Genomic DNA, 21712 nt, shown 5'->3' with positions numbered 1-21712 from the left:
TAAGAGAGGAGACAGACACGCCGTGGAATCTCTCACAGAAGACACTGATTTTAATGAGGGAGAAGGATCCCCCAGATCACCACCTGATGATATCTCCTTTAGAGATATTCTAGAAATCCTTAAGCAGAAAGGTGGCTGGTGACCCCAAACTCCTTCTCCTGAATAACTGACATTTCTGGAGGCTTTTGGTGCTGGACCTTCTACATCTTGGGTGACCCCCCCCCCCCCCGAGGACAAACTTATTGACCTGGTTTTTGCCAGGCATGGAAGGAAACAAACACTTTTCAGCCCATACCCTAGTGCCTGGACAAGTTTTTGGTCCCTCCTTCAGATTGTTCGCAAAGGAACAAAGGAGTTCCCATTGATGCTATGTTGGTGACGGCAGCCACTAAGAAAGAGCTGGCAGACAGAGTTCTTCTGTCCATCTGCCGAACAGAGAGTCCAGAGTATTGAACAGATTTTGAAAGAGAGTGTTCACTTTTTACTAGGCTGCAGTGAGATTTGACTAAAGAACTATCAAACACACTGAGTCCATGTCTACTGAGGATTTCAAAAGGACTTCCTCTCAGCTGGCCACTCTGTCATTTCAAATGCTTCAATGAGGTTAATCTCTCATACAGTTGAAGGTACCTCATGATCAGCCGGTTTAGGTATTGCCATAAGGAGACATGCCTGGATGTGGCTGTGTAATTTTGCAGAGCCCTTTAAGACAAATTTTGTTAATGCCCCATTTGATAACACTTCATTGTTTGGGCCATCAGTTAAAGATATCCTTACCCACAGTGAAAAGGATGGAAAAACCCTGTCTGCCATAGTAATTAAGTTTTCAACCACTCAATGGACTTTTTCTAGAAACCAAAAAGGTGGTAAGATAATGCGGTTCTGTAAATCTCAGGAACCTTTCCAGGATTCACGTGGAGATAATTCCTCCCGAGGCACAGGAGGAAATTTTAATAGTAGATGTCACCCTAGAGGCAGAGGTGGCCCACAGTGCCAGGGCTTTAGAGAATTATTTTCTGACGGGCCTTATCAGCATTCCTGAAGCACTGCTAGAGTGTCCAACTCTACAGACAGTAGAGGGCAGATTCTCTTTGCACCTAGAAGCCCGGACAAATATCACAACAGATTTATGGGTGAGAAGAATAATATTCAAAGATTACTACATATTCTTTTCCTTCTTTCTCCTTGTCAGAGGGAGAAACTTCCCAATGTTCCATCCAGTCAGAGGAAAGCAGCAGCACAAGAACTACAAAAGCTGCTAGAAAAGAGTCTTATCCAGAAGATTCCACCGAACCAGATAGGATTCAGAACTTACTCGCACTTCTTTTTAGTGCCAAAGAAAACAGGGGGACCTCAGACCCATTTTGGATCTAAGTGGTTCAAATCAGTATGTGAAGAAGGCAAAGTTCCAGATGGTCATGGTACAGTCCATCCTGGCCTTCTTGCACAAGTATGACTGGATGTGCTCTACAGACCTTCAGGACACATACTACTACTATATAAAAATAGACCCAAAAAAGAAAAACTGCCAGCACCAAGGAAGATCCAAAATAAGTTTATTTGTAACTGAAACTAGACCGGTTTCAGCAACAAGGCTTTCATCAGTAGTGCAGTGACTAGTTTCAGTTACAAATAAACTTATTTTGGATCTTCCTTGGTGCTGGTAGTTTTTCTTTTTTGCCGTGCACCTGCCTAACTTGCTAGCTCTTCTATACTATATAAAAATAGGCAGGTGATCCAGAAGGCATCTTCACATTCAGCTGGGAGCCAGTCATTACCAATTCAGATCTCTGCACTTTGGACTCACCGCAGCTTCTGGGGTGTTTACCAAATGCATGACAGTAGTGGCAGCTTACTTAAGGTTCAAAGGATTCCAGGTGTTTCCATATCTAGATGACTGGCTCCTCACCACCCCCTCCAGGCATCAACTTCAACAAGCCAGGGACTATTTGCTCCAGATTTGCAATGCCTTGGGCATTTCAATCAATCTTGCCAAATCACAGCTTGCTCCAGTTCAGTGCCTGGAATTCATCAAAATGCTTTTGAGCACTATGACTTAGGTGGCATCTTTACCTTTCCACCGCATTGCTTCTCTAACACATCAGGTACAGGATATCCTCTCTCATCCTTCTCCTCCAGCAAGGTTAGTGCTTCAGGCAATGGGCTCTATGTCAGCTGCCACAATAATGCTTCCATTTGCATGCATCTTTATGCGAATTCTCCAATGGACCCTAGCTGTACAGTGGTCCATTCTACACAGGCTCCTGTCTTTTCAAATAAAATTCACCCGAATTTGCAAGTGCCTCATCCATTGGTGGATTCAGTCTCATGATCTTTTTCTGGGCAGAAATTTTGTTCTTCCAAATCCAGTTGTCACAGTGACCACAGACGCTTCCCAACTGGGGTTGGGGGGATGGGTGGAATTTCTTGGGAAGGATGGTCCAAGGCACGTGGTCTTCACAGACACCAAATTGCATATCAACGTCATAGAAATGAGAGCAGTCCTTTTAGTGTCGCAGGCATTTCAAGAATCTCTCCCCTGGGGGCTACTGCAATTCAGATGGACAACATGTCAGTAGTCTGGTACACCAACAAGCAAGGAGGAATCCGATCTTACCCGCTGTGCAGAGAGGCCATTAGAGTTTGGGAATGGGAGATCTCTTCAGACTACTTTCTAATCACAATGCACATCCTGGGGAAAACAAAAGTGCTGCCAGACAAACTAAGCAGATCTATTCTGATGCCTCAAGAGTGGTCTCTCAATCAGTCTGTAGTGAATATGTTCTTCAAGTGTTGGAGCCAACCTTCTTGCGACATATTTACCACCCATCTCAACAATAAGTGCAACAAGTACTTCACTCTGATCCTTCCTCAGTGGGAGTCACTGAGAGATGCTCTGCTTTATACTTGGCCCACGGGTCTCCTTTATGCTTACCCTCCTCTTCCACTGACTCCAAAATTCTTAGAGAAAGCAAGCAGGCTGAAGATCTCAGTAATCCTCATTGACCCCTTCTGGCCTTGCAAGTTTGGTTCCCCTTTCTATGGTCTCATCTTTGTTATCCTTCATGGATACTGGAGCCTTGTTAGGATCTCCTATCTCACCCATCGGAGATTTGACATCCCAACCTTCACTCGATCAAGCTGACTGCATGGTTTCTCTACTTCCAGTAATAGTTAGACAGTCCAGGCTCTCTTCCTCAGCTTGCGATATTATTTTAGCTTCCCAAAAAGTTCCCACCAAGAAAATGTATTGGAGCAAATGGAAAAGATTTTCTATTTGGGCTTCTGACCAGAACATCGGTCCGTTTTTCAGCTCAAACTTCTGCACTTCTTCATTTTCTTAAAACTCTTTTTAATGAAGGGGCCAGTTTTTCTACAATTACACTTCAGTTGGCAGCAATTTCAAATTTCCATTCAGGAGATAAATCTTTCTCCCTGGCTTCTTCCAGGTTGTCTAAAGCATTCGTGAAGGGCAATTTTTCTTCTCAGACCCCTGATAAAGGATCTTTCACCACCTTGGGATCTTACTGTGGTTCTTCAGAGTTTAACTCAGAAGTCCTTTGAACCATCAGACAAATGTGATCTAAAATTCCTATCATGGAAAATGGTCATCTTGACAGCTATAACTTCAGCAAAAAGAATTTCTGAATGACAGACTCTGTCAGCAAAACCTCCTTACATTGTTTTTTTATAAAGACGGGGATCTCCACAGACTAACCCTTCCTCTGTACCTACAGTGGATTCTAAAAATAACATCAACCAATCCATTAATCTACCAGCCTTTTTTCCAAATGTTTCTAATAAGGGAGAGTAAATGTTAAATCATCTTGATGTGCACAGACAACTACATTTTTATCCTGACAGAACAAAACCGTTTAAAAAGTCAGATCCATTATTTGTATCCTTTTCCTGGGTCAATCAGTCTCTAAAGTTACCCTAGCTAACTGGATTACAGACTGCATTTCATTGATTTATTCTCTAAAAGGTTTAGTTTTACCAAGATCTCCCTGAGCTCATTCAAATCGATCCTTGGCTAGCTACATCGGCCTTTTGGTCAAGGACCTCTACTGACAACATTTATGCAGCAGCCACATGGTCCAAAGCTCATGCCTTTGTTTCGCATTACAAGTTGGACATCATATCTAGAAATAGAGCCTCCTTTGGTTCAGCAGTACTCCGGAATATCTGGGGACTCTGTCCCATTAGTGAGGAATAACGAAAAGGACAACATCAGATTTATAAGTTATGTACTCAACATTACTAGGCATCTGTGTTGTCAGTTTTCATTCTTCCTCACCCTCCCTTCCATCCATCCTGCAATTCCTTTTTCCTTCTACAAGAACCTATTGGACTATGTTTGGAACCTACTGTTTGAGGTTTGAGCCCTGTCTTTATTTCCATCTATCCTTTCTCTCTCTTAGACTAATGTGTGATTAGGCAGCAAACTCGATCTGAGGCAATGGGGATGGCCTAGAGCATTATGGGTAGAGGGAGGAGCCCAAGAGCTGACTCCAAAGTCTAGTGTATGTGGCTGATCTTCGGATCCGAACCCATTATTGAGGAAGAATGAAAATGGACAACACAGATGCCTAGTTATGGTCAGTAAATAACCTTTAATTTTACAGGGTATATACGAATAATTATTTTTTTTAAAGGTGGTACTGAATGCTTACAATAGTTCCCCAACAGAGGTAGAAGAAACTAAATTAATTGCAGTCTTTAAAAATACATTAAAAAAGGCAGAACATAATTATAATAAAGTAGAAGAGAGACAGAAGCCTGTGAAGAGTATGTGATTTACTGAGGATAGGGGAACTGGAGCAGATTGAATTATCTGAACTCTTAGACTCTGCCAGAAACAGTTGCTATTATTTTAAAAGTACATTACTGCCTGGCTCTGTGACATGGAGGGTGGAGCTCTGTATGCATCTCCGGTGACCAGAGTTCAATTAGTTGCTTCAGTGCTGGAAGAACCAAGCAGAGAGGAAAAGGCCTGAAGAGATGTGGAGATATCAGTTCTCCCATAGCGAGGGAGAGATGCACAGACTCTGAAGATACACACAGGGGCACAATTTCCCTGGTGAACACCAGGAAAACACCACTCATGCTTCAAAGGGTAGGGGCAGTGCTGTTTTTGAGGGCATGTCCTTTGCAGATGTGTGGGGATGACAATCACTACAGCCCACTGCCAATTTGCCAAATATGAAGACAGAGTTAAGGCTATGGCAGAAAAAGCCTTGGACTACTACTGATGGCTAACTAAATGATGAACCCTGTCAGCTGACTCAACTTGGTGATGGTGACCAAAATGGCTAACTGGCTGGAAAGAGGTTGATGGTTGAAAGACAGCAGGGGCAAAATGCCTACAAAAGCTATTGGTATGGGAAGCTTTACTCAGCAATACTTACAGCTATCTTTACCTACCTTCATTTCAGAAGGTGACATAAGTTTATATGCCAGCATGGTGGCTAATAAAAGCAAGGGAACAGCATGTGCCATAGCTATGCTGAATTCAAACTTTTTAAGGAACTTTGAAAATAGCAAAAATTTCCTTTAATTTCATTCATTTGACAAAAAAAATGGCTGTCTCTCTTCTTCCCATGTAAAATGTTTAATAATTTGTCATCCCTTGATATTGTATATAGTGCTGAGTTTTAAGAAGTGCGGAGTCATTATGAATATGCATGTGACATGATCCTTCCATCAATATTTGACAGACATACTAAAGACCTCATGGAAGCTGGTAACATTTAGGCTATCTGAGGTTTTAATGAGCACTGTAATAGAATTTACAAATATTATACATTGTAGGAATTGAAAAAAGTGTGTTTTTTGAGTTTTTGACTATTCTACAGAGAAAAATCATTTTTATTTTTAAATCAATAGTGCTAAATCCTTTTTTGCTTACATAAAACATGAGAAGCCTTCAGAGTATTTCATTCATTTAAAGAAAAGATGGCCCATCTGCAGCCACCAGGAATTTTCTCACTGCTTAGCAAGTTAAACTGGAAGCTTTATATCTAGAAATGCTGTTCAGTACTCAAGAAGAATAACTAAGACATCTGAAAAGGCAAAATTTGCCATATTTTTGTATGTCAATGCCAGGTCCATGGTGTACCAGAGATAAATCCCAGGCTATATCCAACATTACCAGAGTTCAATTAATAACTTGGGTTTCTTTAGTATCTGTCATGGGAAAGGAATGATGAGGATTAGCCACTCATTTTCCTCCAGGGAGTGGGGTGAAATGATGTGCCAATATGGACAGGTTCTTTTATGCAGTTCTGATGGAAGCCTGTACTTCGAATGGTGGCCTGGCTAGGTGTGGACAGGCTTGGGTAGGGATGTCACCTAGGACTGGATGATGATGCACCTACACCACAACATGCAGTGGGCTATAATTTCTTACACCCAGATAAGGTGAATTCTAAGGATATAAAAGTATGCCCCAAAAAATATTTGATGCCATTTCTCTTTCATGGCCATCATGCCTCCATCCTCCTCTGTCAAGTTATTTTGTCAACCCTCAGTTTACAGAACAATGGAAAAGTGAGTTAAGAGTCAGGGATGCCCAGCATCCAGTAGTGGTTAGAAGATTTTCTAAATGCTCCTAACAGCCCCCCCATGGACAGATACATAGTGTAACACCCACTGTGCTGAAGCAATGAAGGTGATCATCTTCAAGCCCCCACAGTTTCTTACTAAAGTGGTGTACATTCCTTGGTAGGCTCACAGTTCACAACATACTAACAGAACATCTCTGGGCCTTCCTCAGATAGTGCTTCTGTGGTGGTACACTAGCAACACATCCCCTCCTAGGGTGGATGTCCCATTGTTGGCTTCTCAATCCCATCCCTCCACAGACAGGACTACTGATTGAACCCGGGTTTTGTGGGACATAGGGACAAAACCTCTGCAACTGTTCTATCAACGCTCAGAAGTAGTAATGTTCAATAAAATCTCTATAAAACAAAATTATTTTTTACTATATTAAAATAATTTTTTACTTGTTACCCAGTGTGAAAAAAATAACTATTATTGGGCCTTGCTATTAAGCTTATTTACTGCAGGTTCTTGATGACTGCTAGTTTTATGCCAGTAACAAGTATACATAAAACAGCAGTTTTGGCATCCTTCTTCTTTTGTGGTTTTACTTGTGCCAAACTCCCTATTTTTGGTTCGTGGATACATAAAACAGCACTGTCGAAGGCCAAGAATACAGCTTCTACGGGACTTGACAATATCCCTGGCTGTGTTCTACATGAACTACAGAGTGAACTGGCACCTCACCTGTGTGCCCTGTTCAATCACAGCCTCACCTTAGGCTTTGTCCCTACTGAATAGCGCACTGCTACAGTCATCCCTCTCCACAAAGGAGAAGTGACTACAGACCCTGAGAACTATCGCCCCATTAGCCTGAAGAGTCTGATATGCAAAGCTATGGAATGCATCATCATGGACCTAATAAAGAAGGATATAGGGAATCTCCAAACTCTGGATCCCACATAGTTTGGTTTTGTGAAGGTTAGATCATGCCTGCTCAACTTGGTCGACTTCTTTGAGTCAGTCACCAGAGCTGTGGATGAAGGCAAGGTGGTTCTTACAGCCTACTCTGATATGGGCAAGGCCTTTGATACCATTCCCCACTCAGGAATCATAGAAAAACTCACTAAGCTAGGCATCAACCCCTATATCACTAGGTGAGTTGCAAATTGGCTCACAGATAGAACCCACAGTGTGAAAGTAACTGACTCCAAGTCAGACTGCTGACTAGTCATGAGTAGAATCCCAAAGGGTTCGCTCCTGGGTCCTCTCCTGTTTGGTATCTACTTGTCTGAAGTCCAGGCCAACAAGAAGGGACTCTGGCTGACAAAGTTCACAGACGATTGCAAGCTGGGAACTATTATTAACTCCCCAAGTGATGCTGACATCCTACAGAATGGCCTCACTGAGACCAACGACTGGTGTCAGAACCACGGCCTTAAGCTCAATCCCAAAAAATGTGTCATCGTCCCCTTTGGGGAAAAAACAGGTTCTCATGAATTACCACACTGATGGTAGTCCACTGAACACAAGAGGCTTTATAAGAGATCTGGGAACACAGGATGACAGCAACCTCTCTTTTGATCATCACATTGCCACTGTGGTCAGAAAGCCCTTCTATGTGGCACTAAGGGTTTTGCATACAGGAAGAAAGAGGTCAGTATCTCCCTCTACTCTTCCCTCATTAGGCCAGTCATTGAGTACAATGCCCCATTTGGCATGTACCTCACTAGACACCTGCAACAGCTGGAGAGGCCGCAAAAGTACCTCACAAAGAGGATTCTGGGCCTTAAACACTTGTCCTATATGGACAGACTCAAAAAACTCCAACTATTCTCTGTCTCATATCGCCTACTTAGTGGCAATCTCTGCTTAACTTACAAGGCCATGTCTGACCCTGCTCTGTTAGAAATGCTACCTCTAAATAAATCCCAATCCCTCCGCACCACACGCTCCAGAGACCTCAACCTCATTACCACAATCAACAGAACATATTGGAGGGACAGGTTCATAACCCAGAGACTGCCCATGCTATAGAATAGACTTCCCATACATGTCAAGCAGAGCACCTCGCTGACCCTAAATCTTAATGACTGGATGGGAAATAGAAAATTCACACTGAGGATAACTCCAGTGGTTCTACTCGACAGAGGCACTGAGAACTAATGTCGGATGGCATGATGCAAGGGTAGTCCTATGGCTAGGTTGTAAAGGCCCCAGGGCCTTCAGCCTAGTACACACCTATAAACCTATGAACCTATATATTTTGCCCCATTCTATCATCAACAAAGAAATGAATATGAATTTACTTTTGTGCACATTTATCTACATTGTATTATATACAAAGGAATTCATCTGAATTTCCTTTTGTGCACCTCCATCTACTGCTTTCTCACCCCACAACAATGCATTACTATACTGCACCATGAATGCAGGGCAACAGAGTTCTTTGATAAAGACGACCTGTAGTAACTGATCCTAGTCAAAATATTTAGTATGAATTTTATATCTGTAAAATTCACCACCTCTTATGAGTAGTTTGGAGACATAGTATGCATTAAGAATTTTGTTTTTAATTGATATCACAGCACATTTCAGACAACAGTGTTTGTGTGCATGTCTGTGTATGTGAATGAAAGAAAAAAACTAAAGAGTTTGTGACTGAGAGAGAGAGAGAATGCCCTCAACTGTCACTGGTTTTGCAGAATGTCTGATTTTGTATCATATTTTTCATCATATTATTTCTCACAAATCACTGGGGATGGCAGGCCTCACATGACAACCATTTGTTTTGGACTTATGTCCTTCAGATATACTTATTTTTCTAGAAAATTTGTAATAGTGATTTGCAATAACCGGTCCTGGTTTTGGGCCTTTGTACCTCATTATTTTTACTTTGTTCCTGATTCTTGAATTTACAGGTTGGGAAGTGTGTGTGTGTGTGTGTGTGTGTGTGTGTGTGTGTGTGTGTGTGTGTGTGTGTGTGTGTGTATATATATATATACCTGTGTTATAATGGTTGCAGAGGTCTGCATGGAAAGGCTAAGGTCTTTACTGCACAGACACAAGGCACAAGGCACAAGGTTTGATTCTGACCTTTAATTATTGGCTAGGCTTCTAACAGTTTGCTAACTGATGGCCTAATATTTACATATCAACCTATTATTATAGATGTTTTTCATACAATTTACTGCAAATACTGTATTTAGATTTACAAAACGAAAAATAGTCCAGTCCATTTGGATAATTCTGCTGCAGTGCTCGTTTGGTGTGAAGATGGATATTCTTTTAAAATTCTTTAAGAAATACCATTTTATGTAAATATGTGTATGATCTTCACTTTTACTTGTGGCAGCTGCCCTGCAAGTTGTTGTTTTTCTTTCGGCATTTCCCGGTTAGGGGTCACCACAACAGAACTCCGGTCTGCTAATGATTGGCAGTAGATTTTTACAGTGCCGAGGTGCCAGCTCAACGCCCAACCTTCAATGAAGGCAGCCCATTCACGCATGTCTTTTGAATGCAACTCGACCGCAGGGAGGACATGCAGACTCTACACAGAAGGCGTCCAGCCGAGAATCAAACAGGAGAACCTCTTGCTGTGAGGTGACAATGCTACCGCTGCACCATCACGGCTAATTCCTGCATTTACTTATGCATGCAAATTGCTTTTAAACAATATTCACGTACATAAATATACCTTTGCACCCCAGTTCCCTAACCAAAGTTTAACATTTGGACTGGATACAGGGGGGTTCTTTTACCTGCAGCAGTTCCTTCTTTGTAATCTTTCCATCATTGTCTTGGTCATAAAGCTGAAATGCAACTATACAAATAAACAAGAAAAAGGAATTAGTGGCTTGAAATATAACAATATTTTCAATTTATTTTGCATCTCTACTATGACTTATTGTTCAAGCTTGTTTTTAAGTGCACTACTAAAGATGAAAGGTGATAATTTACTAGATATGTATTATATATATAAGTCTTGCTAATCCACAAAGAAATACTAAGGGAACATTCTGTAACATTCATTCTATGAGCAAAGTACTGCATTCATTTCTTTGTATACCTTTACAAAAACTGCTGTTTGCACAATGGGTTACTGGCAAAGAAAATAAAAAAACATATTTTCCAGTGTCTATCAAGCTGGTCTAATGGGAAATAGTTTGATAGTTTAGCTACAGCAAAAATAATCTTATGGGAAAACTGAATTGCAGAGTATCAGCTAAATTATTTTATATCTACAAAATGTAAAATACTGGGTAAGAAATCATAAACTATGAAATTTTATTAGGTAATTATATGTGTGAGTGGAAGGTCATACTGTGAATTTTAACTCTGGGATCTGCTTACCTCCAAATTCCCACAGCACAGAAGCATGTACATGAATAGAATATCTTCCTGACAACACTCGGGTCACAAACACACAAAAAATAATTTAGGACAAATGCTCCTTTTGGTCAAGACAGTGTACATTCGAAGTAGACTGTTCAATATTTTGGGAGATGTTATTTATTATAGTTTTACTACAGCAACCATTTCTTAAAAGAGTTATTATATGGCAGCTATACTTCTGACTGGAGATCACCCCTAGTTGTAGACTCACTGGTAGAACATAGTTATAAATGTAGACATAATATGATCACAGAGCAAACTGATAAAAACAAAACTGCTGAGTAATACAATGACATGCACCTGTCATGTAATATGTTTTGATTAATCACTTTAAAATGGCATACTATATTAAGACATTTAAGGGCATCTCAGAGTGATTACAATATATGTCCCTCATTTAAAATATTAACCTAAGGTCTAAATATGTCTGCAGTTCTGTGGCAAAATGTTACTAGTTTTAAAAATGGTTATTTCATGCTTCTTTTATCAGCTGCCAGTGAGCACATGTTCCAATGTTGTCTATTTTCATCTGATTCAGCTGTGGATCCTACTTCAACTCCTCCCCTACCCATATTCCCCTGTTCTCCATCTCAACACCTCAGATCTCATTTGCCATGGAAGATTTCAGAAGCATCTTCGAGGGCTCTGATACATGTTGGCCTATCAAACCATCATATCTTTTTCTCTTTCTCCTCTACAGAGTTGAAGTGTTTTGTCTACAGTTGACATAGTTGTTCTGTATTTAAACAGAGTTTTTTAATTTAGTAATAGTTATATTAGTTCGGTTTGTTACATTTTTTGAACTCTACAGTGTTTTGTTTTTTAGACTCCCTTTAGACCGGGGTGTCCAACGTTTTGGCTTGCTGGGGCTGCATTGAGTGAACAGAAATAGTCTTGGGGCTGCATATAAAATATATCATATAGTTAACTCTTTTGTTGCTCCGGAAGACCACAGTCGACCTCCTGGCTGTACTGTAGGTGCATTTGAACAATGAATAAATGTAATAAATGCCTAATATTTGCCTTAAAAGTCTAATTCTCATTCTAATTCCCTAATCTAACAGTTAACTCTAACATCTTAGTTAATATATCTATACCTATATCTATCTATATATATATATATCTATCTATATATATATATATTTATTTTTTTTTAATTTTTTTTTTTTTTTTTACAAATGAACAGATATTCACTACAGCACTAGCATTTCTCACTAGGAAAACCATTCCAGCAGTCCAACTATGTAAAATGTCAACATCAGCAGTCCTACAATACTATAATCCACAAAAATAACTCAACAAATTTGCAATAAAGTAAAGAATTTACATTACTGACTTAATAAAACAATTCTGAATAAGCTAAAAGAGGGTCTCACCCAAACAAATAACTGGCGCCAGAAATATGGCCTCAAGCTAAATGCCAAAAAATGCATCATCATCGCCTTTGAAGAGAGTGATGTCCCCACAAATTATCACATTAATAATAATGTTGTAAGCATGCAATAAGTTGTATGGTACTTGGGCACCCAGGTTGATAGAAACCTGACTTTTGACCACCACATTGTCTCCGCTGTAAGGAAAGCTTTTTACATGGCCCACTTCATTAGTAAGGGTATCTCATCCAGGGACAAGGAGGTCATAACATCCCTGTATTCTTCCTTTACAAGAGCCATTATTGAGTGCAATGCCCCTTTTGGCATGTGCCTTAGCAAAGCACCCTGCCAAAAGAAAGACTACAACCATTTCTGACAAAAAAGGTCAAAGGACTAAGTTCACTTAGTTATCCATACTGACTAACAAGCTTCTTGCTTTCCTCTGTCTCTCACTGGCCCCTATAAATTTCATCATTGGCTTGCTTTCCAGGCTAAGAAAGATCCTGCCTTAAGAGACATCCTCTACCTCAGAAATACTGATTATACTTAAAATGCTCACTACAAAGACCACAGCCTTCACTGCAACATAAACGAGCCACTTTTTATGGACAGGTTCTTGACACAAAAACCTTCAACTTCTGTAAAAAGCTCCTCTCATTATCAAACAATGTAGTTCAGCAACACGATGGCTGGATGGACAGCCATAAATGTAGTCCTTGGGTAAGTAACATAGCCTTCATCAAACCAGATGGAAAATCCACATATTAACCTTTCCCAGCTGGATGGCTAAGATCTAATATTGGTTACTGAAGTCTAGTTGCCCAAGAAGAGGGGCATGTTTAACTAAGAATTCCATTTGCAAAATTATATTCAGTATACATATTAAATCTCTCTCTCTTACACACACACACACACACACACACACACACACACAAAAGCCCTACTTGTATAATAGGCAACCTCAGTAATCACATGACACTCACTCACTGAATGAAATTGTCTGGAAGTCAAAATATCTGAAAAAAAATCATAATAGAGATGGATTCATCCATGTAATTTACAACCAACAAAAGGACCATCAATAAATCAACAAACAACTGCTTGGCAAAAAGTAAATCAAAAAGAACACCATAAACTATAATGCTACATACTGGTGTAAACATATAACTTGTGTCAATCCCCAGGTTAATCCATACCAAAAGATTGTTTCAGAGCTTCAGCTATGTACAAACAGCTTTCTCCTAAAAACTTAACTCATTGATATTTGCCTTGCTGTAATTATAACTGTAAAAAAATGTTTTAAGTTTATTCTGTACCTCAATGATTCTCACTGTTACGAGATGTAATCTCTGCCATATTGTAGGAGTACTACATCCATAATTTGCTGTCTCTCTCTCTCATGTATTGTATTATATTGTTTTGTGTTATTTTTGGAGCTTTTCTCCCCAGGCCTCCGCTGAAAATGGACCTGTGTCCAGTCGGACTTTCCCGGTAAACAAATGTAAAATAAAATAAAATAAATAAAAATAAACTTCCCTCCAATCTAAAGCCATTTGACATTCCGACATTTTAATTTGTGCAGAAGTTACTCACAGACTGACGTTTACTGAGCTGTAATGCTGACCTTTGCTTTTGAAAAAAACAAATTCCCAGGCTTTGTTAATAGCTCAAAGTGTAGAGAGGATTATTTATTTATTATATATTTATTTATCTTTGGAAAACATCTTTAAAACTGTTAAATTGATTACACACCCAGAAACACAGAAAAGTTATTGTGATTATGTAAACCACAAACTGCTGCTAGAAATCAAAGTCACATTAGCACTCTATGCTTATGTCCGAACAGATGAATCATACCTGTCAATTCCAAAAGAAGTAAAGTAGCTTAATAAGAAGGTTATTTGCAAGGTTACATGGCAGTTTATATTGGAAATAAGCAGAGATATTAAAAGGGCTCTGTTTTTCATAATTATGCCGAAAAGTCTTCCAAGGTGAATACAACTTCTGATTTAGTATGGAACCATACCTCTCAACCTTAGAGCAAGAAATCTGGACAAAGCAAAAAATAAAAGTGGGACACAGGCCCAAAAATAGTTATGCATCACAGACACCATTGAAACAACTGTAGCTGCCAACATTATACATCACTTATAATCTTTCTATCCCATCATTGTCAGTTAAACATTATGTGGCTCATTCAGTCCTGCCTTCTTTTGCATCAAAGAAAATCATGCTTTGAAATGACAAATGCATTAAAATAATAAATAAAACACATTGCATCCACATCCTGCAACTTCCTACCTGCAAGCAACCACAGGGCTTTCACTGAAACTAGGGATGCTTGTTTCCCCAGAATGACAGCTCTCCCTAATTAAGTCAAATGGTAAACAATCCATCAGTATCTGGACTACCTGAAATAAATTAAATTATGGCCTGTAAATTGAAAGTACACTTTAATTAAACTATCTTTCTAAGATTTTTTCAGTAACATCTAATATCCATTTCCAGGTCACTTTGCAAGACATTGGCAGTGGTAGACTTGGCATCCTTCAGAACCCCACAGGCCCACGCTAATACATTGTCCATTAAATGTAAATATCCATCCACTGTAAATGGTAAGAAGCTATGTCTTAAAAAATCTACTTCTGGCATGCGTACCCAAGTATTAGGTTTTGAAACAAAGAAACATATTCTCAACAGTCCGTAAGTCACTGTCTTTAATAATCATCTACTGTTGCAGCACTCCCAACACATACGCACACACATACACACTAAAATCCCCAACATTTAAAGAATGACATTGTGCCCACTTGATTTGCCAGGATTGATGATCCGCCAAAGCTATGCTTACTGTTGTCCAATTTACCACTGCTTAGAACCCACCAATGAAAAAACAGTGCTAGGTGCTTTTTTATTTGTCTGAAAAAACAATACAACTTTATATGCTACAGTCCCACATAGTCAGTCCACTACTGACCCATTAACCCTAGGCTGCTGTCTCATTCTTACTCCCTGGAACTGCATTACCTTGGATGACTACTTTTATTTCCTAAGCAAAAGACACAAATTGGAAGAGGAGGCAAAAATCCAGACATTCTTTGAAAATCCATGCAGTTAAGAGATATGTGTTCATGTTCAATACAACACTCTCCCTGTCAGGAAAGCCGCAATTTAATGAAAGTGTACTCTTAATGTATGATGTATTTGTGAGCTAACTTGTTTGTGTTCAGTAGGTAGACTGATCATTGTTAGCCTCTTTGTGCATGCATATCTCTCTGTCATGCACACATATACACACATACACACACACACACTCTTCTTCTACTTTCATGCACACAATTCTACTTTCATGCATGCACTCTCTCCGTACTTAGCTATTAACACAGGTAATTGCTGTCCCTTTCAAATGCAACAGCGGCAAATCCATACATGAGTCCCTCTTCAGTGAGAACACACACACACACACACATACACACTGACTGTTCGGTGCAAAATAATAGCGTAAACACACTGACCCTTTTTTGGCTCAAAAACAAAACTAGAAGGGTGGCTTTGGCACATGCGCACACCGACATTAGCATTACAGGTCATGGGAGTGAAAAACACAAAACAAAAACAGTGTTTTGGGGCATGCGTACATCGATGTTGCAGTTAGAGGTTGAGGGCTGCATGGAAGAGCTCTGAGGGCCGCAGATTGGACACGTCTACTTTAGACAGTAGGTAGTTTCGTAGTTACTGAGTTAGCGGTTTTTTTTCCACTGAAATCATATTACATTATTATTGGTGTATTTAAATCTTTTCTCAAACAGGGTCCAATATGTCTGAGACCCAAGGCTTCAGAAAATGTTCATTCAGTGTGTGGCCACAAGGCTTGCACCAGAAATGTGTTTACTGCCTGGGGGCATAGCATTTAGAGAACCCTTGTCAGGTTTGTGCTTCTTTCAGTGTTAGGGCTCTTCAGCAAAGAAAAGAAAAGTTGATAGTCAAGGAATACGTGCTGGCTGAGCTCTCTCCTTCCACTTCTCCAGTGACTAAAGGAAAATAAGAAAAGAGAACCCAATAAGACTAACGCAAGGAAAAAAGTCCAAAGATAAGGATACTGATACTGACAAACCAGAAAAATCAAGGGAAAAGACTACCGGATCAACTCCTGCTCCAGAATCAGATCTGGAGAGTCCATGGTGATCAGGTCAGCCTCTTGGATCCATTCGCCCCTGATCGGTCCCGGTTCTCACCAGAACAGGTGAGTACTAGACTACAATCACCAATATTATAAGACAAGAGACCTTCCAAATCTTCATCTTTAGCTTCGTCCATCTGTTCCTACAGGAGTCTTTCAGAACAAGACTTGGACATGGTGATGAGGAGATTTCTGAGCTCAGATTTAGCTCAGAGTTTTCTTGATACCATCACCCTTGAGTGTACCAAACATGGTGACAACTACCCCTTCATTACAAATTCCGACTACAGTCCAACTTTTGGATATAGTTGCTTCAGTGTTGATCTGTCCCTAGATAACAGGGTTGGGACTGATGACTCCAACTGGATCCCTTCCTCTGTCAGCCCTGATGTGCTTGGAGCCGGTAGACGCTTGAGGCTGAGTCTTTGGTGCCATGGACTGGGAGGAGGTATCAACACTGACACACTCTGAGCTGTCCCTACCTCTCAGAGCCTCAGCACTTGATAGCTCAGCACTGAGATCAGCTTCAGAGTTGAGACCTTTCGGTTCTGAGGGGTCCCTTCCAAGTCTAAAACCAAGGAGTTCCTTGGAACCTATAGCATCTTTGGCTTTTGAGGCCTTTCAGAGAGTCCTTTTGACTCCAAGGGATAATCTACCTTCAATAAGACCAGCACCATCTGAGCTCCATACCAAAACTGTCCCTCTCTATTGCCACAGACAGCCAGAACCAAGACCCCAGGATGCTTATGTAATAATCTCCCTATCTGATTCTGAACCCTCTGATATTTTGGTAGAGCAGGTTCACTGTAAGCAGAAACACATCAACTTATCTCTGGAGTCCATCACTGACGATACAGACTTTGATGAAAGAGAAGGATTCCCCAGATCCCCACCTGAAGATGTCGCCTTCAATAAAATTCTGGAACTGATGAAACAGAATGGGGGATAATCCACTGTCAATTCTTTTCCAGAAGTTTGTGTCCCTGGAGGCCTTCGATTCCAGGCCATCAAAATCCTGGGTGGTACCATTACCCCACCTTTAACCTCCTAGTGGATCTGATGGCACATCAGGTGTGGAAGGATCCAGACATGGTGAAAGCCATATCTAAAAACAATAAAAATGATATCTGCAACTTCTTATACAAAACACTGAGCAAGGGGCCAGCTGTTGATGCAATGGTGGTAGCTGCAGCAACTTATAAGAAACTCTCAAAAGACAGCACCTTGGTCCATCCCCCAAGCAAACAGTCGAGGGCATTGGATCATTTTGGGAAAGGTACCTATTTTAGTGTCTTGCGGGTGCTGAACTACCTAGCTCACATCGCTCGATTCCAAAGGGATTTGACCAAGGATTTTTCCAAAATCCCCTCAAAGGGGTCCTGCCAACAGATTTTCTGAAAAAGGTGGAATCTCAAGCTATTGACCCTACAATCAACACCTCACGTGGCCATGTACTCATTTCCAATGCAGCTGATGGTACAGTGAGAGCAGCAGGTACCGGCATTACTTGAAAACAGAGAGTTGAGATGGCAGATAAAGTTTCATGCGTACAACGCATGTGGATTGATTAGTAGTGTTAATTACAAAGTGGTACTTAGCAGAAGACAACATTATGATAAATGTAAATAAGATTTATTCATTGTAATGTATTATATAAAACTGTTTTTCGTGTTGTAGTATTGCTTTAAGAATTCAAAAGATTGGTTAACTTTGTTTTCTGATTTGACTTTTTTTTAAAGACGATATTTAAATGCTCAACTCACATTTTGTATTTATTCTGAAGACCATTTAGGTTTTAGGTCAAAAGTGCTACATCATTAAAACAGTTTTCTTCCTTTTTTGTTCTATGTGGTGTTTTTTTAATCATTAACAGAGTAAAATAAAGGCACTTAAGTCTTGTGATTTATTTTATTTGCAATAAATTTCCACTGGAATTCAAACTGGTTTTAAGAAGGCACAGCCGCAATATTTTTTTGGATTGCTTGCATGATTATGCTGTGAAGCATATTTTTGATTACTAACAAAAAATATACTATATAACACTGAGGTATATACAATTCAACAGGTGGTCACAATGTCATGTACACTATAAACTGTATGTAGAGCATTCTAAGGTCACACATCTATACAATATGTATACAATATCCAAAATTATTTTTACAGTATATATAAAGTCATATTGAAATGTTAGCACACAGAGAGCAGATGAGTCATATGCATATTTTATCCAGTTTTTCACTTGAGGACTGTAAACAGGAGACAACATGTGAGGATTTTATGACACTTATTTGATTTGGCTTCATAAGGAGAGGACTTAGCAATGAGATTGGTAGAAAGGCTCGGCTGATTAGCAGATAGGTATGATTTCATTAGGATATTAAAATACAGATGGGATAAGATTAGAATATGAAGGGGGCTTAGTAACGGGGTTATAACAAGTGCGGGGCCATTTCACTGATAAGTACGTTCTCAATGAGATTTTAAATTGTAGATGAGGTGACATATTTCTGATGTCTGCTGGGAAGGAATTCCACAGTTTAGTAATCAGAGTATGGCCAATTACCATTATGCTCTTTAGATTTTTGAGTAACTAGTAAGTGTGAACACAGCTCACTGTAGGGTGAGTACTGGTTTAACGACTGCCTAGTAACAGGGCGTCTGCTTAGGCTACAGACGATGCCATGGGCAGTGCTAATGCAAGTTAATGTTAATTATGTTTCAGTCTGTAGCCATAATTCATTAAGATGAATGGAAGGATGGATGAGCTTTGAAGTTAATGGAATGAATGACTTGTGCAGTAATAGTACAAGTTCATCTGTTATTTGCTTCTCCGGGGAGCATGACAAGGTTTCACGCAGTGAGAGAGGAGCTAATGAACTAGGAGCAGTGGGATTTTGGTGTGAGAGCGACAGATCATGAAGGAATGAGAAGTAAAGGTTTACTCAGTCAACTGATTAGCTGAAGACCTTTCAGTCAAGATTTCTTGAATTGTATATGAATAGTAAGATACAAGCAGTGAAAATGTTTTCAGTCCCTTTAGTTTCAAAGATTGGAAGTGTTTGCACAGGTATTTTGTACCCCAAGCAGACTACAAAGAATGTTTCCTCAGGGTGAGAGCAAATGTTGGAGGTATGATTGGGAAAAAGTAACACAAACTATTTGTATTTACAATAGTCCTCTACTCCACTCAATATAATTCATGCTGTTAAACCCAACATGTGCTCTGTATGCAAACTATGGTTCTTAAATAAAATTCAACAGGAATATACACTCAAAACAGCTAAACAATACAGGCTTCCTTAAGCTGCATCAACATATTTCTCCATTAACAAACTTTTTATCCATTTACTGCAGTTCATCATTCCTGCCCAATAACCATTCATGCTTTAAATTAATTATAATGTTACTAGTAGTAAGTTCCTTAGCATCAGATATTTACATTCAGGATAGTGAAGTTATAGATGCCCCTAAGTAGACTACTGCTCCACTTCTAAAGTAAAGCATAAACATATAATCTTAAAAAAAATCCACACCTACAGACTGTGCTTACTCATTATTTATGATTCTACATTTAATTTGATCAATATTTCCTTATAACTTTATAGTTCAACAATTTTACAGCAAATTTGTAAAATGCTATCTATAGGGCATCACTTTATGCCTGACCACATTGTACTTCACTCATTTATCTCCGAAGAGTTGATTTCAGACTGGACACTTTGTATAGTGAGTGTGAAATATGCCCTCTCCCCCTTTTTTTTTTGGCTTCATGTGTTTTTGGTCCTCTTATCTCCTGCCACTGACCTCCTGCCATGCCTCAATTAACCAATAGCATTTCTCTCCTCAAAATCCCCGGACAGTCTTTGGAGCAGAACCTTCCTGTGAACTCCTTGGGGGGCCCTGTCTCTCCAGGAAGAGATCATCCACGTGGTCTAGTACTTCCAACAGTTGCAATTTCCACCTTAAGAGAGATGAGATCAGGGGAGGGTGGTCATTAAATAATTGACTATGAGCAGGGATTTAGGATATGAAGAAGGGAATCCCTAGCTGGGAAGAACAAGTATGTTGATGTGCACATCACTGCCCATGTCATCAGCTTGCTTATGCCCCCCTTAATACCGTAAAACTAGGGACTGCACCAGTATCCTTCAAGGCATGCCCTGATTACAAGCACTTCTCCTGTCCATCCCCAGGATAGATCTAATGAAAGTCACTCCATTTGCTTCTCCAGTACTCAAGTTGCTAATCAGACTTGGGTTGTCTCGATCACAGTCAGGAATTCAGCCTTCTACTCCATGGAGCCGGGTTGTGAAACAACCATTAATGATAAAAAAACACAATGGCAATTCCAAGTCAATGGCATAGATTCATAACTCTAGTATGTTGAACGCTTTGTCCAAAACACTATCAACAACCAGAATTCTAATTATTTAATTTGGTTTACATTTTCTTGAAAACTTATTAAACATGGATACTTTTTACACTAAATCGGCAAGTTCCATTTGTTGGACTCTTCATAAATCCTGATACGAGTATTCTAAAAGTTTGTCCCAAAATGTTACAAACTGTCAGAGTTATTACTCAGTGCTTAATTTAGTGAGCACTGTTTTGTTAAACTGTACTGGTCATATTCTGAAGAAAGTGTAAGCAACAGACAATAGGAAATTTATACAACCCCTATGCCAAATTGTATGTTTTTTGATGTAAAAATGTGTTATGAGTTTTGTTTTGTCAAGAAGGATGGATACCTATTTATTTTTTCCCAAAGCTGAAAACCCTTGCCATGACGTCATGAAAAACCGAGCCCACAATGGCTCACTATATAAACCAATGTACAGTATTTCCATGTTAAATACATCAATCGCAGTTTCTCACTTCCTAGAAAAACAACTTGCCAACTATTCTTCCATCCAGAACACCTCACACTGAAAATTAGCATGTGATGATACAGTAGTGAAACCACAATGTAAGTTAGAAGCTGGACTTCTAGAGGCATTTTTACCCACGATGCTTTGCAATTAGATGTAGATTATCAAGTAGGGTTAACAAGGAAAACTTAGTAAACAATGAAACTAAAAATCAAACAACACCCGATAATCTTCACTTTTTTGCAAGATTACTTGCAATGTTAACAAGAGGAGTTAAACAAAAAATGGCAATTATAATACACTTTAAGTTTAGCAAAGTTCAACATCTTTCAGTCAGTTATACAAAATGCCAT

At 39.6% G+C, this 21712-nt stretch overlaps 1 protein-coding gene across 1 annotated transcript in view; it reads right to left on the bottom strand.

The window, feature by feature from the left end:
* The window catches only part of LOC122794474 (calcineurin B homologous protein 2-like), a gene marked incomplete in the record, with an annotated part of 852721 nt that overhangs the window by 105065 nt on the left and 725944 nt on the right, over positions 1-21712 (bottom strand). Inside the window, 1 exon segment of the mRNA XM_044062900.1 lies at positions 10305-10366. Within this exon segment, the coding sequence (XP_043918835.1) occupies positions 10305-10366 (62 nt within the window).

The sequence above is a fragment of the Protopterus annectens genome, chromosome 1.part0 (genome assembly GCF_019279795.1).
Source record: "Protopterus annectens isolate FY-2018-M chromosome 1.part0, PAN1.0, whole genome shotgun sequence".
NCBI lineage: Eukaryota > Metazoa > Chordata > Ceratodontiformes > Protopteridae > Protopterus > Protopterus annectens.
This window is presented reverse-complemented; position numbering and strand designations above follow the sequence as displayed.